Source organism: Ceratotherium simum, chromosome 6 (genome assembly GCF_057802395.1).
Source record: "Ceratotherium simum simum isolate JZ-2026a chromosome 6, ASM5780239v1, whole genome shotgun sequence".
Taxonomy (NCBI): Eukaryota; Metazoa; Chordata; class Mammalia; order Perissodactyla; family Rhinocerotidae; genus Ceratotherium; species Ceratotherium simum.
The window spans coordinates 16,042,733-16,063,741 of NC_141905.1; the positions used below are offsets into that span (position 1 = coordinate 16,042,733).

A 21,009-nucleotide genomic window follows, 5' to 3' on the forward strand; every position below is an offset into this window, starting at 1 on the left:
ATAATGGCATATTGTACAATGGTTTAAAGGAATGAACATATTGCCGAGAGGGAAAAGCAAAGTTATAGAAAGATACACATAGTATAATATTTATATACATTTTTAAAATAACTAAAACAATACTGAATATTTTTATGGCTATAAACATAAAAATTATAAAAATATGTATGGAAATGATAAACACCAACCAGGGAGGGTGAAGAGGTGTGGGTGGGGTATGACTTTCGTGTACTATAAGGTCTCATTTCTTTACACACGTACACACACACACACACACACACACACGAATTGACCTGAACATAGCATAATGCTAATACTTGCTAGATCTGAATATTGGCTATAACCTCATATTATTATTCTTTGTACTTTTCTGGATATTTGAAATATTCAAAAAATCTTTTAAAAATACCATGCAATCATCTTTTCAGTGGGCATTCAGAATGGCTGAAAGCCATTCAATTAAATTCAGCATTCCTATTAGATGAGTAGGAAGAAATGAGTTATTTCTTAACGTGCAAAGCCAAAATGCCCCCAATCACTCCTACCAATGTTGTTCTAATGCAGTTAGACAGAAGAGTAGAAATTGTGTGAATATTGGATAGGAAAATTCAGAATTTTTGTTATTTGTAGATGATAGGGTTTTATAGCTAGAAATTCCAAGAAAATCAATAAGAGAGTTCAGTAAGAAATTTGGATACATGATTAAATTTGGAAATATCAAAATAAATCTACTTCCTTTATGCCTTCTATATACCAGTTTTAGAATATCCTAGTTAGAATATTTAATGGAAAACAAAATCCCGTTCAGAATAATGGCGAAAACTATAAAGCACCTTGGAATAAACCTAACAAGAAATATGTAAAACCTATTATATGAAGTAAGACCAATTTCTACTTCAAGGAAATAATAGGATAAATGTGCAAGTAGTGTAAGGATGTTCATTGCATCTTTGTTTATAATAATAAAAAACTAGAAATAACCTAAATATTCAACAATGGGAGATTGGCTACATAGTTATTATACATCTGTATAATGAAGTATATGTAATACATACATGCAGTGGATGCCAGAGTAAGAGGGAGCTCATGTGAAAAGATTTCCAAAACATCTAAATGAAAAAAAGCAGGTAATCGATCATTTATATGTAATACTGCATTTATGTAACTGTGTATATATTTTATGCACATTTTTAACTCAGGAAAAACATACATTTCTGCATATGTTATGCTTTTTACTGACATGGCATCTTGTGCTTCTAGGAAGTGGGATTGAAATTATTTCTTCATTATTTGTTGTATCTAAAAATTCATGTTAATTTCCCTTAATTTCTAGAAGATAGGCCCTGATTATTACCAGAATTTTTTAGTTTTTCACATTTTTAATATTTATAAAGTTGCAGTGTGCCTTACAATTGATGGTATCTTATAAGGACCAGAAGGCTGCACTTGTGAAGGAGTTGTTCTTACGTGCTCATGAGTGAACTTAGTCATAGCTGTTCACATTGTCAGTGCTTCAGTTAAGTTACATGCACTGTTGGTACATTATCTGATGAGTTTTAAATGTTTCCTGGTTGTTTTCTGAAACTTTCTGCTGATCTCATCTGGTAAGATCAAGAAAGTACCAGCATCAAAACTTACAGAGCTATGTCAGCATCTTTGGAAGAAAATCCCAGGAACAATAGTGTAGCACTCTTAAATGTTGTGTGGTGGATGGTCTTCATGGCCCAGGTGATAATGTATGGAAAATTCTAAGTGATAGGAAAGCATTGTGTTATAGTTTAATTGGCAGTGTTTTTCCTTTTGTAGTGGTACACTAAATAATTATGTATCTTAAAATCAGTAAGAGGTTAGATGAAACAAGTTAATAAAGTTAGATAAATATGGACTGCATATAAATTAGGTTATTTGATTTATTGAACAATTTTACCCTATGAAAGCTTATAAAGAACCAATATTATATATAATAGAGGTTACTGTTGCATTTTGGGATAATGAGTGATTATGTTTAATTTTTTTTAATACTTTTCTGTCTTTTTCCTAATGTTCAATAATATTTAAAATGATATTTGTTATACTAAAGAGGGGAATGTTATTGTAATAATACCTAGAATTTTGATGAGAATCCAAGAATTAAACCATCAGGCCCTAGAATGAACAGGAGCCAAAGTAGTATTAGGAATTTCTTTAGTCTCTCCCTTTCATGTTTATTTGCTTCTCTTTGTATCCTTCTGGATCATTTTCACCCACTTGGCTTCTTCTGAGCCTCAGCTACCTCGTAATGACCACCACAGACCCATCTCTATGTGACTTTTCACACTATTTGCACAACTATGTTCCTTAATTCAAATTCCTGTGAGGGAGAAGGAAAACTTGATTGGCCCAATGCCTCTTTGCAAGCTGTCCACACAAGTCACATCTTGCAGCCAGCATGTTTGTTGGCTGCTCCTGACTCAGGTGTGCGTCAGTTGATTACTGCTTGGCCTGGGAGACTGGCTGTGCCCCTTGGCAGTAGGCATAATCATATGACCCGCTGCCTTCTCAGCAGGGACAATGGGAGGGGCTTCCCCCCAAACTGAGTGAAGGAAGACTCTACAATTCACATCTTATTTAATTTAACCTCTCCAGATTAAAAAGTTTTTAAAGGTTACTGGATGTCTCAAAATTACTTTTAGCCCTAGGGTAAAACTATCTTGAAATTCTTTGAGGATTTTGTTGTTCATGATTTTTCCTTTTCTGAAGATTATACATTTTTTCTCTCATATTTGTGTTTTCCTCTCTCTCTTGTCTGCTTTACCATACTATTTTCATTAATCTTAAAATGTCCCATTGCCCTTTATTTGATTCAAATGTGTAGCAAGAAGTGAAGTGGCATAACTTTAGCCGCTAGAATTCTTCAATTTTTATTCACCTGGTGGTAAAGCGTCCCCACCCACACACTCCTGCCCCATTAACTGAACTCCGTTGTATGGGGAGAGTGGGTCAGTGTTGGTGGGTTCTATCAAGTGAAAAACAGTATATGTTTTTAAGAGATCCATTTATCTTTTAAACCATGTAAAGCAAGAATATTTTACGTGTAATGGGTTCATTTTTATTCTATGGTGAGGCTATTTAAGAGAGAAAGTCAGGATCTACCCTAACTGCCACCACTCACTAGTGTCTTCTGTCTAGGTGCTTTCACTTACCCATTCTTGGTTATGCCCAGGCATTTCACACCAGGACTAATTTCTGCCACATAGGAATATTTAAGGAGTACCTGACCAGGTCAAAACTATGTCTGAAAAGATTATGGAGTTAAGTACCAATGCCCAGTAATTTCAAGTCAGTCTTTAGTTAAAAACAAACAAACAGGGCCGGCTCCGTGGCTTGGCAGTTAAGTGTGTGCGCTCCGCTGCTGGTGGCCCAGGTTCGGATCCCGGGCGCACACCAACGCACCACTTCTCTCGCCGTGCTGGGGCCGCGTCCCACATACAGCAACTGGAAGGATGTGCAGCTATGACATACAACTATCTACTGGGGCTTTGGGGGGAAAAATAAATAAATAAAATTATAAAAAACAACAACAACAACAAAAACACATAGTTTTAAACATAAAGTTTTGTTTTTCTAATCTTTTTTTTGTGATATTTATTTTATAGCTCGGTCATGAGCACTGACAGTAACTCATTAGCACGTGAATTTCTGACCGATGTCAACCGGCTTTGCAATGCAGTGGTCCAGAGGGTGGAGGCCAGGGAGGAAGAAGAGGAGACACACATGGCAACCCTTGGACAATACCTTGTCCACGGCCGAGGATTTCTGTTACTTACCAAGCTAAATTCTATCATTGATCAGGTAACATTTTCATATCAAATAATTTTTTATTAGTATATTATAGTTAATTATAGATACATAATTTATGGGTTACATAGTTTCTAAGAGTCTCTTTGAAATAAAGTCCTATTTCTCACATCACTCCAACAAAGAAAAGTAGCACAATTTATGCACATATTGTTTATTTGGACACTTTTCAAATTGTCTGAAATATCTTAGAATTATAAATGACCATTCTTCTAAAATGGCTTCATATATACTATGGTTTTTATCCTAATATGAGTGTGAAATAACTATGATTATTGGTAGAGATATAAGATTATAATTCAGAAACATGACGAATTTCCACTTTCAATAAACACCATATATGTTTTTGAAAAGTTTAGTGTAAATTATATTTAAGGAGCTTATGAATTTTAGAGTGAAAGTAGAGAATCCTTTGTGTAAACTAATGCTTCAACTGAGTCCTTTAGCTTGTGTACATCTAGTTTTTTGTACATTATTGTGTTTGCTTAAAGTGTGGTATGACCATATGGCATTTTGCTGTTTCCTTATTACAGAATTAACAGAATTTTAAAGCTAGTGGGGACTACAGAGATGTGTTCATCCAACCCCATTTGTAGATGAAAAACTGAGATGCAGAAACATTAAGTAACTCAGACAAGGTTAACTTGAAGCCCCAATGTGATTTATATCTTTATTTCATTTTAGTAGAAAACAAATAATTATTTTATGAAAGAAAAACTCTACCATCTGCTTTCAGGGGACTGATTAATGTAGTTAGATAGTAATATTTCAATCAACTTGAATTGAAAAGATAATAAGGTCTCTGTAGCACCCATATGACAGATATTTTTAAACACTTTACATGTTACTGGCTTTAGATATAAACTTAACCATTGTTACAATTTTTTTGCTATGAAAGTGTTTTGCTAATAAGTACATATATTGGGTAAATATAGAGAATAAAATTAAACAATGCCTCTGTTTTCACTGTAAGCTAAGGAACCTAACAAATATAATCAGGAAGTATTTGTTCACTGTGGTGTCTACCTGTCATGGAATTTTCCAGAATATTTGCAGCTTTATGTATTTTTTTTATTTTTCATGAATGTGATTTATGTAATGTGTGACTAAATGGAACTTAATTTTTATATATTTGTATGACTTTTTTATAAATAAATTTAAAAATCAGAAAAAATTATTTGTTAGACCATTTGTAGTGATTTTCTATTTCAAAATTTTGATGATTTAATATGCATATCGTGCTGTTATCTTCTTACCACACATTAGAACAATTCAGTGCTTTCTCTTTTTTTTAAGATACTATATAAATAGCATTAGAAATATCAAGTACCCAGGAATAAATTTAATAAAATATGTACAGACTTCTGTATAGAATTCTATAAAACATTGTTGAGAGAAATGAAAGACGATCCAAGTAAATGCAGAACTACATAATTTTCATGTATTGGAAAAATCAATGTTGTAAAGATGTCTGTTTTCTTCAGATTGATCTACAGATTCCAATACAATCTAAATCAAAATCAGCAAACACTAATCTATTTTCTGTCTCTATAGATTTTATGCTTTCTAAGTCATGAAATATCTTTTAGTGTATTATGAAATAACTGAAATCATTCAAGTCATAATTGCAACAATATTTTTTCCTATGGTAATATTTTTTAATCCACTTTTTCCCTTGTCACTCACTTTTTGGCATATCTGTAGGAATGATAGTAGGAACAGTAGAAGTAGAGGGAAAATAAATAGCCATTTAAAAAATAGGGCTTATCAACATTTAATTGTTTAAACCAGAAAATGGAGAATGATCATTTGGATCTTTAAGGGGGATTTAATTGCACAAGTTCAGTCATTTAAGGTAGAATCAAAACACTAGATTCAAAGGTGTACATTTCAGGAGGAACTTCAGCTTTTGTGTCTGTGCTTCTCATGAATAGGAGCACTTCTTCGGTACTCTAGGGAAGAGGCAATTTAAGCCCTTGCCTTTCCACTGCAGTCCTTTTGTGCAAGGACTTTATTAATAGATATTTATTAATAGATATTTAATGTAGAGAATTAACCAGACTTTTTATTTATATATAATTTACATATGGTAAACGCACAAATGTTAAGTGTATAGTTGGATGAGTTTTGACGAATATATATACATCTATGTAACCACCACCTAGATCAACGTTTAGAAAATTTCCACCTCCCAGGAGAGTTAAAGAGTACAGCTTTCAGACAGAGGTCAAACTAAAGTGACCATCAATTCTGTATAGAAGAAGAAAGAAACAGAGAAGGACTACTAAAACACTGAGGAAAAAAAAAAGTTAAAAAATGGCAGTAAGTACATACTTATCAATAGCTACTTTAAACGTCAATGGACTAAATGCTCCAATTAAAAGGCATAGGGTGGCTGACTGGATAAAAAAACAAGACCCATATATATGCTGCATACAAGAGACACACTTCAGACCTAAAGACACTCACAAACTGAAAGTGAAGGGATGGAAAAAGATACTCCACGCAAATGGCAATGAAAAGAAAGCTGGGGTAGCAGTACTCATATCAGACAAAATAGACTTTAAAACAAAAACTGTAAAAAGAGACAAAGAAGGGCATTATATAATGATCAAGGGAACAATCCAACAAGAGGATATAACACTTGTAAATATCTACGCACCCAATGTAGGTGCACCTAAATATATAAAGCAATTATTAACAGACATAAAAACAGAAATAGACAGTAACACAATAATAGTAGGGGACTTTAACACTCCACTTACACCAACGGATAGATCATCCAAACAGAAGATCAATAAGGAAACATTGGCCTTAAACGACACACTAGAAGAGATGGACCTAGTAGATATATACAGAGCATTCCATCCAAAAACCGAAGAATACACGTTCTTTTCAAAGGCACATGGAACATTCTCCAGGATTGATCACATATTAGGCCACAAAACAAGTCTCCATAAATTTAAGAAGATTGAAATAATACCAAGCATCTTTTCTGACCACAACGGTATGAAACTAGAAATCAACTATAGGAAGAAAATCAGAAAAGCCACAAATACGTGGAGATTAAACAAAATGCTACTGAACAACGACTGGGTTAACGAAGAAATCAAAGAAGAAATCAAAAAATACCTGGAGACAAATGAAAATGAAAATACGACATGCCAGAATTTATGGGATACAGCAAAAGCAGTTCTAAGAGGGAAGTTTATAGCGATACAGGCCTATCTCAACAAACAAGAAAAATCTCAAATAAACAATCTAACAATGCACCTGAAGGAACTGGAAAAAGAAGAATAAACAAAGCCCAAAATCAGTAGAAGAAGGGAAATAATAAAAGTCAGAGCAGAAATAAATGAAATAGAGACCAAAAAAAAATAGAAAAAATTAATAAAACCAAGAGCTGGTTCTTTGAAAAGATCAACAAAATTGACAAACCTTTAGCTAGACTCACCAAGAAAAAAAAAGAGAAGGCACAAATAAGTAAAATCAGAAATGAAAGAGGAGAGGTTACAACAGATACCTCAGAAATACAAAAGATTATAAGAGAATACTATGAAAAGCTATATGCCAACCAATTCGACAATCTGGAAGAAATGGATAAATTCTTAGAATCATACAACCTTCCAAAACTGGATCAAGAAGAAGTAGAGAATTTGAATAGACCAATCACCAGTAAGGAGATCGAAACAGTAATCACAAACCTCCCCAAAAATAAAAGTCCAGGACCAGACGGCTTCCCTGGTGAATTCTACCAAACATTCCAAGAAGACTTAATACCTATCCTTCTCAAACTCTTCCAAAAAATTGAGGAGGGGGGGAAGCTCCCTAACTCATTCTACGAAGCTGACATTACCCTGATACCCAAACCAGACAAGGACAACACAAAAAAAGAAAATTACAGGCCAATATCACTGATGAACATCGATGCAAAAATCCTCAATAAAATACTAGCAAATCGCATACAACAATACGTTAAAAAGATTATACACCATGATCAAGTGGGATTTATTCCAGGGATGCAGGGATGGTTTAACATTCGCAAATCAATCAACGTAATACACCACATTAATAAAATGAAGAATAAAAATCACATGATCATCTCAATAGATGCAGAGAAAGCATTTGACAAGATCCAGCATCCATTTATGATAAAAACTCTGAATAAAATGGGTATAGAAGGAAAGTACCTCAACATAATAAAGACCATATATGAGAAACCCACAGCTAATATCATCCTCAATGGTGAAAAACTGAAAGTCATCCCTCTAAGAACAGGAACCAGACAAGGATGCCCACTGTCACCACTCCTATTTAACATAGTACTGGAAGTCCTAGCCAGAGCAATCAGGCAAGAGAAAGAAATAAAAGGGATCCAAATTGGAAAGGAAGAAGTGAAACTGTCACTATTTGCAGATGACATGATTTTATATATAGAAAACCCCAAAGAATCCACCAGAAAACTTTTAGAAGTAATAAACGAATATGGTAAAGTTGCAGGATACAAAATCAACATACAAAAATCAGTTGCATTTCTGTACACTAACAACGAAGTAGCAGAAAGAGAAAGTAAGAATACCATCCCATTTACAATTGCAACAAAAAGAATAAAATACCTAGGAATAAACTTAACCAAAGAGGTGAAAGATCTGTACACCGAAAACTATAAAACATTTCTGAAAGAAATTGAAGAAGACACAAAGAAATGGAAAGATATTCCGTGCTCTTGGATTGGAAGAATTAACATAGTTAAGATGTCCATACTTCCTAAAGCCATCTATAGATTCAATGCAATCCCTATCAAAGTTCCAACAACATTTTTCACAGAAATAGAACAAAGAATCCTAAAATTTATATGGAACAACAAAAGACCCGAATAGCTAAAGGAATCCTGAGAAAAAGAACAAAGCTGGAGGTATCACACTCCCTGATTTCAAAATATACTACAAAGCTGTAGTAACCAAAACAGCATGGTACTGGCACAAAAACAGACACACAGATCAATGGAATAGAATCGAAAGCCCAGAAATAAACCCACACATCTATGGACAGCTAATCTTTGACAAAGGAGCCAAGAACATACAATGGGGAAAAGAAAGTCTCTTCAACAAATGGTGTTGGGAAAACTGGATAGCCATATGCAAAAAAATGAAAGTAGACCCTTCCCTTACACCATACACAAAAATTAACTCCAAATGGATTAAAGACTTGAATGTAAGACCTGAAACTGTGAAACTTCTAGAAGAAAACATAGGCAGTACGCTCTTCGACATCAGTCTTAGCAACATCTTTTCAAACACCACATCTGACCGGGCAAGAGAAACAATAGAAAAAATAAACAAATGGGACTACATCAAACTAAAAAGCTTCTGCACAGCAAAGGAAACCATCCACAAAACGAAAAGACAACCTAACAATTGGGAGAAGATATTTGCAAACCATACTTCTGATAAGGGCTTAATCTCCAAAATATATAAAGAACTCATGCATCTTACCAACAAAAAAACTACCAACCCAATTAAAAAATGGGCAAAGGACCTGAACAGACATTTCTCCAAAGAAGATATACAGATGGCCAACAGACACATGAAAAGATGTTCAAAATCATTAACTATCAGGGAAATGCAAATCAAAACTACAATGAGATATCACCTGACGCCCGTCAGAATGGCTATAATTAACAAGACAGGAAACAACATGTGTTGGAGAGCCATCCCACTGCTGGGTATTTATCCAAAGAACTTGAAAACACCAATTTGTACAGGTACATGCACCCATGTGTTCATTGCAGCGTTATTCACAATAGCCAAGACTTGGAAGCAACCTAAGTGCCCATCAAGGGACGAATGGATAAAGAAGTTGTGGTATATATACACAATGGAATACTACTCAGCCATAAGAAACGATGAAATCCAGCCATTTGTGACAACATGGATGGACATTGAGGGTATAATGCAAAGTGAAATAAGTCAGAGGGAGAAGGTCAAATACCGCATGATTTCCTTCATTAAGTAGTAGATAATAACAACAATAAACAAACACATAGGGACAGAGATTGGATTGGTGGTTACCAGAGGGGAAGCGGGGAGGGAGGAGGGTGAAAGGGATAATTCGGTACATGTGTGTGGTGATGGGTTGTAATTAGTATTTTGGTGGTGAACATGATGTAATCTATGCAGAAGTACAATGATGTACACCTGAAATTTTTACAATGTTATAAACCAATGTTACTGCAATAAACAAAAAATTTAAAAAAAATAAAAAGAAAAAAAATAGAAAAAAAAAAAAAAGAAAATTTCCACCTCCCTAGAAAGTTTTGTCATGCCCCTTTTCAGTCAGCCCCTCCGCTTTCCCCACTGCAAGATAACCACTGTTCTCATTTCTAACATCTAAGTGTAGTTTCGCTTGTTCTAGAACTTCACATAAATGAATCATGCAGTATGTACTCTTGTGTCTCAGAGATTCATCCATGTCACATGAATCCATAATTCACTACTTTTTGTTTCTGATTAGTATTTTGTTGTACAGATATACCACAATTTGTTTAACTGTTCATCTGTTGCTTAATTGTTTGGGTTTGTTTCCATTTGGCTATTATGAATAAAGCTGCTTTGAACATTCTTTTTTTTTTTTTTTTTTTAAAGATTTTATTTATTCAGTTTTTTCCCCCCAAAGCCCCAGTAGATAGTTGTATGTCATAGGTTCACATCCTTCTAGTTGCTGTACGTGGGACTCGGCCTCACGTTGGATGGAGAAGTGGTGCCTCGGGGCGCTCCCAGGATCCGAACCCGGGCCGCCAGCATCAGAGCGCGCACACTTAACCGCTAAGCCACGGAGCCGGCCCTGAACATTCTTATAAAAGTCTGTGTGAATATATTTTCATTTTTCCTGGGTAAATATCTAGGCATACAATTGCTGGGTAAAAGGGTAGTTGTTTAATTTTATCAGAAACTGCCAAACTGTTTTTCAAAGTGGTTGTACCACTTTTCATCCTCCCCAGCAGTGTATGAGAATTCCAGTTGTTCTACAGCCTCTCTAATATTTGACATTGCCGGTCTTTTTAGTATTAGCAATTCTAAGTAAATATGAAGTAGTAATTCACTGTGGTTTTAATTTGCATTCCTCTGACAGCTAAATGATGTTGAGCACTTTTTTATGTGCTTGTCGGCCATTTGTATATCTTCTTTTGTGAATGTCTCTTTAAGCTTTGTGCACATTTTTAAAGTCCGGGTATTTATTATCCAGTTATAGTTGTCCTTTATGTATTCTGGATAAAAGTCTTTGTTGGATTGTGAATATGTTCTTTGTGGCTTACCTTTTCATTTCTTAACAATGTCTTTAGAAGAGCAGATTTTTTTCTTTTGTGAATAGTGCTTTTTGTATCCTGTCTAAGAAATCTTTATTTTGCAACCCAAAAATTGCAAAGATATTCTTCTGTCTTTTTTTTTCTAGGAGACTTTTAGTTATTTTTTTTACTTTTAGGTCTGTGATCCATTTTGGATTAATATTTGTGTATGGTATGAGGTAGGAGTTATGATTCCTTTCGGCTCCTCCTCCCTGTATAGTTACCCAGTTGTTCCAGCAACATTTCTTCTTAAAAGCCTGCTCTTTCCCCCACTGAATACCCTTGACACCTTTGTTGAAAATCAATTGACCATATATTTGTGGGTTTATTTCTAGACTCTATTCTGCTCCACTTATATATCCTCTCTTCTTTCACTAACACCCTACTGTTTTGATTACTGTGGCTTTTATGCTAAGTCGAGAAATTAGGTGGTGTAAATGCTCCAGTTTGTTCTTCATTTTCGAGAATGTTTGACTATTCTAGGTCCTTTACATTTCCGTATAAATTTTAGAATCAGCTTATTATTTCTACAAAAATGCCTGCTGGGATTTCAGTTGTGATGGCATTAAATCCACAAATCAATTTGGAGAGAATTGACAGCAATGTTAAGTCTCTTAATCCATGAGCATGATATAAATCTCTGCTTATTTGAGTCTTCTCTGATATCTCTGCAATATTCTGTGGTTTTCAGTGTAGAGGTGTTGCATATTTTTTGGTTAAATTTATTCTAAATATTTTATTATTTTTTGATGCTATTGTAAATGGCATTTAAAATTTTTATTTTCTGTTTGTTGCTCATAGACATACACTTCATTTTTGTACATTGACCTTATGTCCTATGCCTTTGCTAAATTCATTTCTTTATATTTATTTTGAAAATTTTCTGTAGATTCCTTAAGATTTTCTATGTACATAATCATGTCATGTGTGAATAGTGATAATTTCACTTATTTTCCAGTTTTGATACCTTTTATTTCATTTTCTTGCCTTTTGCACTGACTTCTAGTACAAAGGTGGATGGAATGATGAGAGTGGACATCCTGCCTTGTGTCTGACCTTACAGGGAAAGTGTTCAGTATTTCACCATTAAATATGACGTCAGCTCTAGGTTGTTCTCAAATTGAGCCTTTTATCAGAATGAGGAAGTTCTCTTCTATTCCCAGTTTTTTGTGAGTTTTTATCCTGAATGGATGTTGGATTTTGTCAAATGCGTTTTTCTGAATCTGTTGAGACTGTCATATTATTTTTCTTTTTTATTCTGTTAACGTGGGTGAATTACATTGATGGTTTCTAAATGTTAAACCAACTTTGCATTCCTGGGATAAACTGCATTTGGTCATGATTTATTCTACACAAACATGTTAGTCTATTTATTCTAATGAAAAAATAGTCTGTATAAATAGCAAAAATATATTCTTTTTAATGGTTAAAAATGGCAGAGTTGAAGTTTATACACAGACTTTTACAAGTTTTTTGAAAGAAACTTTGCCCAGCCTAAAGAGTAATAGTTATCCTCAATTTTAATCTTGGCACCAGTGTCAACTACATGGGTAACTTTAGTTAGTGACTTAAGTGCTCCATATCTCAATATCCTCAGCAGTAAATAATGTCTAGTTGAGTGACTTAAAAGATCTCTTCCAAGATAAAAATTATTTGTTTCCATGTAATATTTGATAATAATAGTTTCTGGTTTCTTCTATACCTTGATTATGAGTGTATATAACTTAATTCTGAGGTAATGAGTAGAAAATTAAAATGATTTATTACCAACACAATATGCCAAAATTGAACTAGTGTACACAACCATGCGTTATAAATACTACTTTTAAAATTTCAGTATATATAATTTCCATTCCTGTTCATACTCTATGAATGTTCTATAAAGTTGTTACGTATTTTGCTGAGTAAAATATGAAGTTTTACTGAAGAAGTTTATACATTTATGAACAAAATATAATTTAAAAATTATAATAGGTTTCTTTAATCTTCAGCTATTTTCTGTGTAAGAGAGTACTTTATTCTTCCTACATTTTTGTAGTATTATCACTTTAATATATAGTACTACATAAATGGCCTATCATAGTAATATATAAAATAAGTATAATAGAAAAATATCAGACCTTTAGAAGTGTGGCTACACAATTCATTCACTGCTTTATTCAGCAGACCATTAAGTACTTACTATATGCCAGCACCTCTGCTAGATGCAGAGATAAAAGAACAAAGACTGCCTTTACCAGGAGCCTCCTAGCTTTTGAAGAGATAGACAAACAAAAAAATGATGACAAATCAGTGTAAAAGTATTTGCGTAGTGTACAGGAGAGAGTCATCAGGAAATACTTCTTAGAGAATTGACATCTCTAAATAGGGCTTAGCAATGTAAAGAGGTAGGAAGCATTAGACCAATGCTTTGTCTATGCAAAGACAGTGGGGGCTAGAGAAAGAACAGCACATTCAATGAACTACAAATAGTTTAGTGGAGTTAGAGCAAAGGCTACATGTAGGGGGTTGGCTAGTGAGGAGACTAGAAGGCAGAGGCCATGTGATGGCAAGTCTTGTGTACTGTATTAAGGAGTCTTAATTTTATTCTGAAAATATTGGGGAGGTTTTTAAGCAAGAGAATAGGCAATGAAAATTATTCTTCAGATATGACAGGTAAGTCATTGGTAATATTATTAGCAAGAATTGTTTCAGTAGGAGAATAAGGCAAACTTTTAAATGTTGTAAAGGTATTAAGTAAACTTTAATTTACTACATCTAGTTCTACAGATTCTGTTTATACACATGCCAAGATTTATCTATGCGTGATTAGTCTGGCAGGGATGAGGGAGTGTGGGGGATGCTGGCATTTCTACTTTTTAGAGTAGTGAGAGTATGATTGCAGTGGAAATCTTAGCCACTTGACTGTGGTTCTGCCCACACAGGGTAGATAATCCATTGAGTTATCTCCTTTTACACCCAGGCTAATAGATAGGAGCAATGAGTATATCAGTTGATTGCTGTGTAACAAACCACATTCCAAAAACTTAGTGGCACAAAACAACAATGATTTATTTGCTCATGATTCTGTGAGTTGGCACTTCAGGTAGGCTCAGCTGGGATAGCTGCCTCTGCTCCTTGTGGTGTCAGCTGGGCTTACTTCTGAGTGTGCAGTCATTTGGCAGAAGACTGAGGGCTGTTGGACAGGGCTGTTGGCCACACTGCCTCAGTTCTCATCCACATGGCCTCATTTTTCGGTAAGCTAGACTCAGCTTTCTTTACGTGATGGTGGAAACTTTCCAAGCGGGTAAGAGGGGAAGCTACAGGAAGTCATATAACATCACTTCTGCTGCCTTCTGCTGATCAATGCAAGTCACAAGGCCAGCACAGAATTAAGGGATGGGAACATAGAATCCATCACTTCATGAGAGGAAATAATTTGTGGCCATGTTTTATCTACTGTAGTCTTCTCTCTGGCCACTGCTATTAGTGTTCCTCCCACATTCCCTCCCTCCCAGGACTCTCAAAATAAGGTCCCATCATGGCATCAGGCTTGAAGTCCGTGATCTTATCATATGAATTGGTTCTGGATGCAGATGAAGCTTCCAGGTGCACTACTTTGGTTGCAGCTCTTCCCTTTCTTTTTTTTTTTGGTAAGGAAGATTAGCCCTGAGCTAACATCTGTTGCCAATCCTCCTCTTTTTTGCTGAGGAAAATTGGCCGTGGGCTAACATTCGTGCCCATCTTCCTCTACTTTATATGTGGGACATCTGCTATGGCGTGACTTGATAAGCAGTGCATAGGGATCCGAACCTGCGAACCCCTGGGCCGCCAAAGTGGAGCGTGCCAACTCAACCACTACGCCACCAGGCGGGCCCCAGCTTGCAGCTCTTCTTGATTGAGAGACTTGTGAACTAAAAAGACAAGTTATCTGCCACACACACCCTACACACAGTGATAAGACAGGAGCACATTAACCACAAACATACTTGTATTCAAAAAGGAGAGTGACAGGAGGCACATAGCAGTCATTGATCCACTGAAATCCTGTCAAGCACGTGTTGTCACGCCCCCTATTCTGGGAGCAGGGAGTATGTTTTTCTTCTGTGGGAGTACTTGCCTAATCCATGGTTCTCCAGGACTCTTGGCTCTACCCTCTGAGGTGTCTTGTCTTTTCCATAGTAGATAGCCCATAATTTACAGCTTCTCAACCTGCTTCCTGCCTGTAGAAAAGGGGACCCAGAGGACTTTTTTCATTTTGAACTATCTCTGTCCCTTTTAGTCTAGGCTGTTAATATTTTTTAATAATATAACTTTCTTTAAAAATACTGTGGGTTTCCTCTGAATCTTAATGGCGTTCACTCCATGCCCCAAAAGCCACATCTATAATTGTTTTTGAGACAGACCTCTCTCTATTTTGGGCATGTAAGGCTTGTGTGGAACAATGCCCTCAAGATTCTTAGTAGTACTTTTGTCTAGCTGATAGGGTTTACTAGCTACCACCTTAAGTCTTTCGGGAATATTAACAGAGAGTAGTATAGCCATTTAATAGCCATTCTTTGCTGGGAGGAGAGGAGGAGAGGCAACAGGGGCTGGCTGGGCAAACTGTGGCCTGCAGGCCAAATCCTGCTGCCATGCCCTATTTTTGGACACCCCACAAGCTAAGAATAGTTTTTGCGTTTTTAAAGGATTGTTAAAACAAACAGAAGAGTATGTGGCAGAGACCATATATGACTCACAAAACCTAAAATGTTTACTACCTGGCCCTTTACAAAAAAAGTTTGCAACCCCTGGTCTAATTCAAGAAAAACTATTAGCATAATGTTTGACATCATGGGAAAAACAGTACATATAACTATGCTGAGACATCAAAAACATTTGACAAAATTCATCTATTCTTGACAAAACTCTAAAAGTAAGAATAGCGGGTTTCATATACAAAGAGTAGAAAAACCAATAATAATTTTAATAAGAAGCTTTACAGTAGAACCAATATAAGAATAACCTTTTATTACTATTTCAGTTTGATATCATGTTTTAAAAATATGCAATAGTAAAATGGAATATGAAAGTAATGAGAGCTGAATATGAGAAAGATGGAGAAATAAAAATGCCATTTTTAAAGTGATGTATAGAAAAATCCAAAAGATCATCCAGATAATTGTTTAGCCAAGTTATAGAAGACAAACTTCCTTTAGCTACAGCTACACAGCTAGAAAATGAAAGAAAAAAGATTTTATTTACAGTACTAATGAAGAAATGTTCATATCTGTGTGTATAGACACATATATTAGAAATAGTAAACTTTTGATAGAAGAAATAAAGGACTTAACACATACACATATATTTCTGCTTATCTCTGGAACATTAAATTTAATTAGCATGTCAAAATGCTGATTTTAAGTAATACCATTAATACCAATCAAAATAACTTCAGCAGTCTTCCATAACATTTTAGATACAGTCCAAGTTCCTTATCATGTCATCCTGAGGTCCTTGAACCCCACTGATCTCATGCCCACCTGCTTTTGCACCTTCCTAGGCATTGATCTGATTTGGAATCTCAGCCCTTCCCCCTGACTCACTTTCCCTTTCTTTCCCATCCTGCCACCACTGCTTCTGAATGACTAGGACAGGCAATTACTATAAAATCCAGTCTAAACAATAGAGTGGTGAAAAGGACAGTGCCTGGCACCTGATAGGTACTTAAAATATGTTTCTTGAATTGAACTGGAAAATTACCACCTGAATGAGAGTAATTTTACTGTTTATTATTGCTATGGGAAATTAAAAAAGCATGATAGGGTCGGCCCGGTGGTGTAGGGGTTAAGTGCATGCACTCCGCTTCGGCAGCCCGGGGTTCACCGGTTCAGATCCCAGGCGCGCACCGATGCACCACTTGTCAAGCCATGCTGTGGCGATGTCCCATATAAAAATAGAGGAATTTGGGCATGGATGTTAGCCCAGGGCCAGTCTTTCTCAGCAAAAAGAAGAGGATTGGCGTTGGATGTTAGCTCAGGGCTAATCTTCCTCACCAGGGGGGAAAAAAAAAAAGGCATGACAGTCACTTTCCCTGCAGAAGGGAAACATAAGAATGTAGGTATTAAATGAGGAGTGGTGTTGATTTCTATAGACTGGACAGATTAGGAATAGCCAGGGAATGGATCTGTTTATAGCATATATTGCCTAATATCTCATTTGAGAACTTTCCACTTGGATGGCATGAGGTAACACCCCATTCCTCTGGATGCTGTGACTACTGTGTATACTTAGCACCTTGGGAGATAAAACTAGAGCTTAGTTTGAAACAGAGGGCTGCAAATTCTAGTTTGCCAGGGTGCCAACACATAAGAGAAAAAGATTTCGTGACTTGCAAAAGGATAAAATTACTATGTGAGTTCTTTGGAACTCGAAAGGATAAATAAATCTGGGCTTATATGATACCTAAAAAAGTAATAGGTCCAGAGGATTAGAGAGAGCTGCCCCCACTGTTGTATTGGGCAGCAGGGAGGTGAGGAGTGTCCTCCTCAGGACTGCAATTCCAGCAGAGGTGGCAAAAAACAAAAACTTGCGCTTGCTTCAATCTCATTCTTTTGAAAAGCCCATTTCCAAGGACTAATCCACTTGGTTGAAATGGGGGCAACAGGCATGAAGTCCTGAGCGAGGAGAATAGTAACTTTGGGTTGATGTGGAAGGAAAAGCTTCACAGAAGAGGTGTTGCTGGGGCTGGGCCTTAAAGGTAGTGAGGGATCCCTTAGCTAAGTAGGAAGGAGTGAGAGAAGCTCCAGACCGTGTCATGCAGAGACCAGGAGGCAGGAATGCCTGTTTACATAGCAGTAATGATTTGCCAGTGTATTGTTGTGGAGCACGGGCTAAATTATAAGGACAGCATGTCTGTAGCACTTCTTCACACACCTTTGAGGTTTCTGCAAGCTCTATTACAATGTTATTAGTTCATCTGCTAAAGATAAAGACTCAGATTAAGGAGGACTCTACAGGAATAATGTGCCCAAAATTGGTCTACATTTTCTTTTAAAGACCATATACATTTTGCTGGCATTTTAAAAGATGTTGAGGTACATACTGAGTATGAGCTGTACATGGAAATGTTATCCAGATGTCTTTAGTCTTGCTAATTTCAAATAAAGCACGTGGAAATGGGGCCTTTTGACACAATTTTTACTTTGCATCCAGAGTTTAAAGTCGTTTATGCAGATAATGTTTATTAACATTGAGTGGCAGGAAAGAGGGACGATTGCTAAGGACTAGGTCTTGAGCCTTGGAGTCCATGCTCTGAAAGAGGACTGGGAAGTAGGTTTGGAAAAGTTTCCCATTGTATTTAGAGATAAATCCAAACTCCTTCACATGGCCCACAAGGCCGCCTTAGATCTGGCACTGTCCGCCTTACTGACCTAGGCCCTCCAGCCTTATCTCCTAACACTCTCCCCCTTACTATGCTCCAGCCACACTGGCCTGCTTGCTGTTCTATGAAAAAGCCAACCCCATTTCCAACCTTTTATATACTTCCTAGAAGCCCTTTTCCTCCAAATCTTTGCGTGGATTCCTTCTTCTCATCAATTATCTGCTCAAGTGGCCCATCCTAAAGAGCCTATCTAAATGTCCCCCTTTTCATCACTCTGTAATCCCTCCCCTGTTTAATTTTCTTCATAGTACAACATTCTTTCTGCAAATTTCTTATTTGTACCCATTATTTTCCGTCTCCCCTGCTCGAGCGTCAGCTTTGTGAGAATGTGAATATTGTCCTCCTTGTTCACCACTGCATCCAAAGTGTCTGGCACAGAATAGGGGCTCAATAAGTATTGAATGAGTAAAAGAGGGAAATTGGCATTCAGACATTAACAGTCAGCAAATTGGTTGCTGTACTGGAAGTAAATCAGGAACATGAAACCTAACTTTACCAAAGGGGGACTAGAGAAGTCTCCCCACAGAGGAACTAAGACCTGAAGAATGAGTTGGCCTTTGGCAGATGGGAGGATGGTGATAGGAGTACTGCAAGAGCAGTGTATGTGAGGAAGACATGTTGAGTACAAAGACCAGTGGTGTTCAGGAAACCCTTAAGAGCTGGACCTGTGGGGAGGGGTCAGGTGTGGTGGTGGCAGCTGGAACTGGACAAGTCAGTAGTAATCATGTTGTAAAAGGTCCTCTAAGCCTGAAAAGGAGTTTAGATGTTACTTTTAAAGAATTCTGAGCACCAGGACACCAGAAGGAATAGTCAGAATGCTAGGTCTCTGCTTTCTCATTCCTTTCAACTCTTCAGCCTATTGTAATCTGCCTTGTATCCTAATCACTCCATTAAAACTGTGTTTGTTAAGGTCATCAGTGACCTTCTACTTGCTAAATGCTTTTCTAACATCTTACACAACTAAAGAACAACAGCTCTTGACCCGGTTAACACTTTTCTTTCCTGAACGACTCTCTTTCCTTGATTTCTCTGGTTCTGCTTCTCTTTTGGGAAGCTATTTCTCAGTCTCCTTTCAGGCCCTTCTTCAGCACTACCATCCTTAATTCTTTAAATGTTGTTCTCTGAAGCTCCGTTCTCATCAGTCTTCTCTTATCGTTCTGCACACTCTCCCTAGGAGGTCTCACGTATGTCCTTGACTTCTGCCCCAAGGACTCCCAAGTCTTGTTATGTACTTCACATCTTTTTCTTGAGCTCCAGATCTATATATCCAACTGTTTACTAAAAAGCTGTCTCCATTTGGATATCCCACAGATATTTCAAACTTAATATGTCTAAAAAGTGAATCGATCATCTTTACCCCAACCTGATACCACTCCTAAATTCCTGTCTTGGTGAGTACATTGTCGGTCACCTAGTTGCCTAAACCAGAAAACTTCAAGTTCTTTTAGATCTTTCTTTTTCTCCCTTATACCCCATAGATAATCAACTGCAAGTCATTTCAGTTTTTCTTTGTAGTTTCTCAAATATGTCTCCTTCTTTTCAATTTTACTGTCAGAGAACTTGAGATCATCATTATGTCTCATCTGAGTTATTGTTTCCCTGCTTCTAACACTGATTGATACCTTCCCCTCTGCCCCCAATTCTGTCTTCTATACAGTGGCTAGAGTGGTCTTTCTAACAAGCAAATCTGATTGTATTACCCTGACTCCCTCCCCACTGATCAATGTGAAAAATATAAAGTTAATTTGTCATTAATTCCTTGACCACCCATGTCCTAAGTGTCCAAGTCTAGCTCTCTAGCTCCAGTCCCACTTCCACGCTTCTAACTGATAATGATTGCTCCTTTATCTGAACTCCTTTTTCTGAATACCTGTCCCACCTCTGAGTACTTACTTATACTACATACCTTCTATTGTTCTTTAACTGTTTGTGTGTATGTATTTTATGGACCAAATGAAGGGACCTTCTCCAGGGCTTGGGCCATATCCTCCAGAAAGGATAAGACAGTAAGTGTTGTGGACATAGTGTACAGTCAATAAATATTTATTGGATTACCTTGACTAATAAGTCTTTCTCTCTTTATATATATTATTAATAATGTCAATTTCTCTTTTTAAAATTGTGTTCTCTGAGTTTTACATTTAACTGCATGAAGACTATGTTTTTCTAGTAACTTCATATTATTCGTTTGCTAGTTAATAGAGCTTACCTTTTCATTTTCACCTAGCAAATTTGTTTTTTCACAGGTGAGGAATTCTTGTGATGTCTGTGGTGGTAATAACAGCTCTTTTTGGAAAAATCAGCAAGAATCTGCTAAATACTGTCAAATACTCTTACATTCTTCTGTCATTGGAAAGGCTTATAAATTGAAAAGTATCACAGTTTTAATTGGATTTAAGATAGGTTAATTTGATTCTTAGCTTCT

At 36.3% G+C, this 21,009-nt stretch overlaps 1 protein-coding gene across 1 annotated transcript in view; it reads left to right on the plus strand.

The window, feature by feature from the left end:
• The window catches only part of LYST (lysosomal trafficking regulator), a 184,821-nt gene that overhangs the window by 23,721 nt on the left and 140,091 nt on the right, over positions 1-21,009 (plus strand). The window contains exon 3 of the mRNA XM_087431920.1: positions 3,636-3,831. Coding sequence (XP_087288046.1) covers positions 3,643-3,831 — 189 coding nt within the window. The 5' untranslated portion in view covers positions 3,636-3,642. The remainder of the gene's footprint in view (positions 1-3,635; positions 3,832-21,009) is intronic.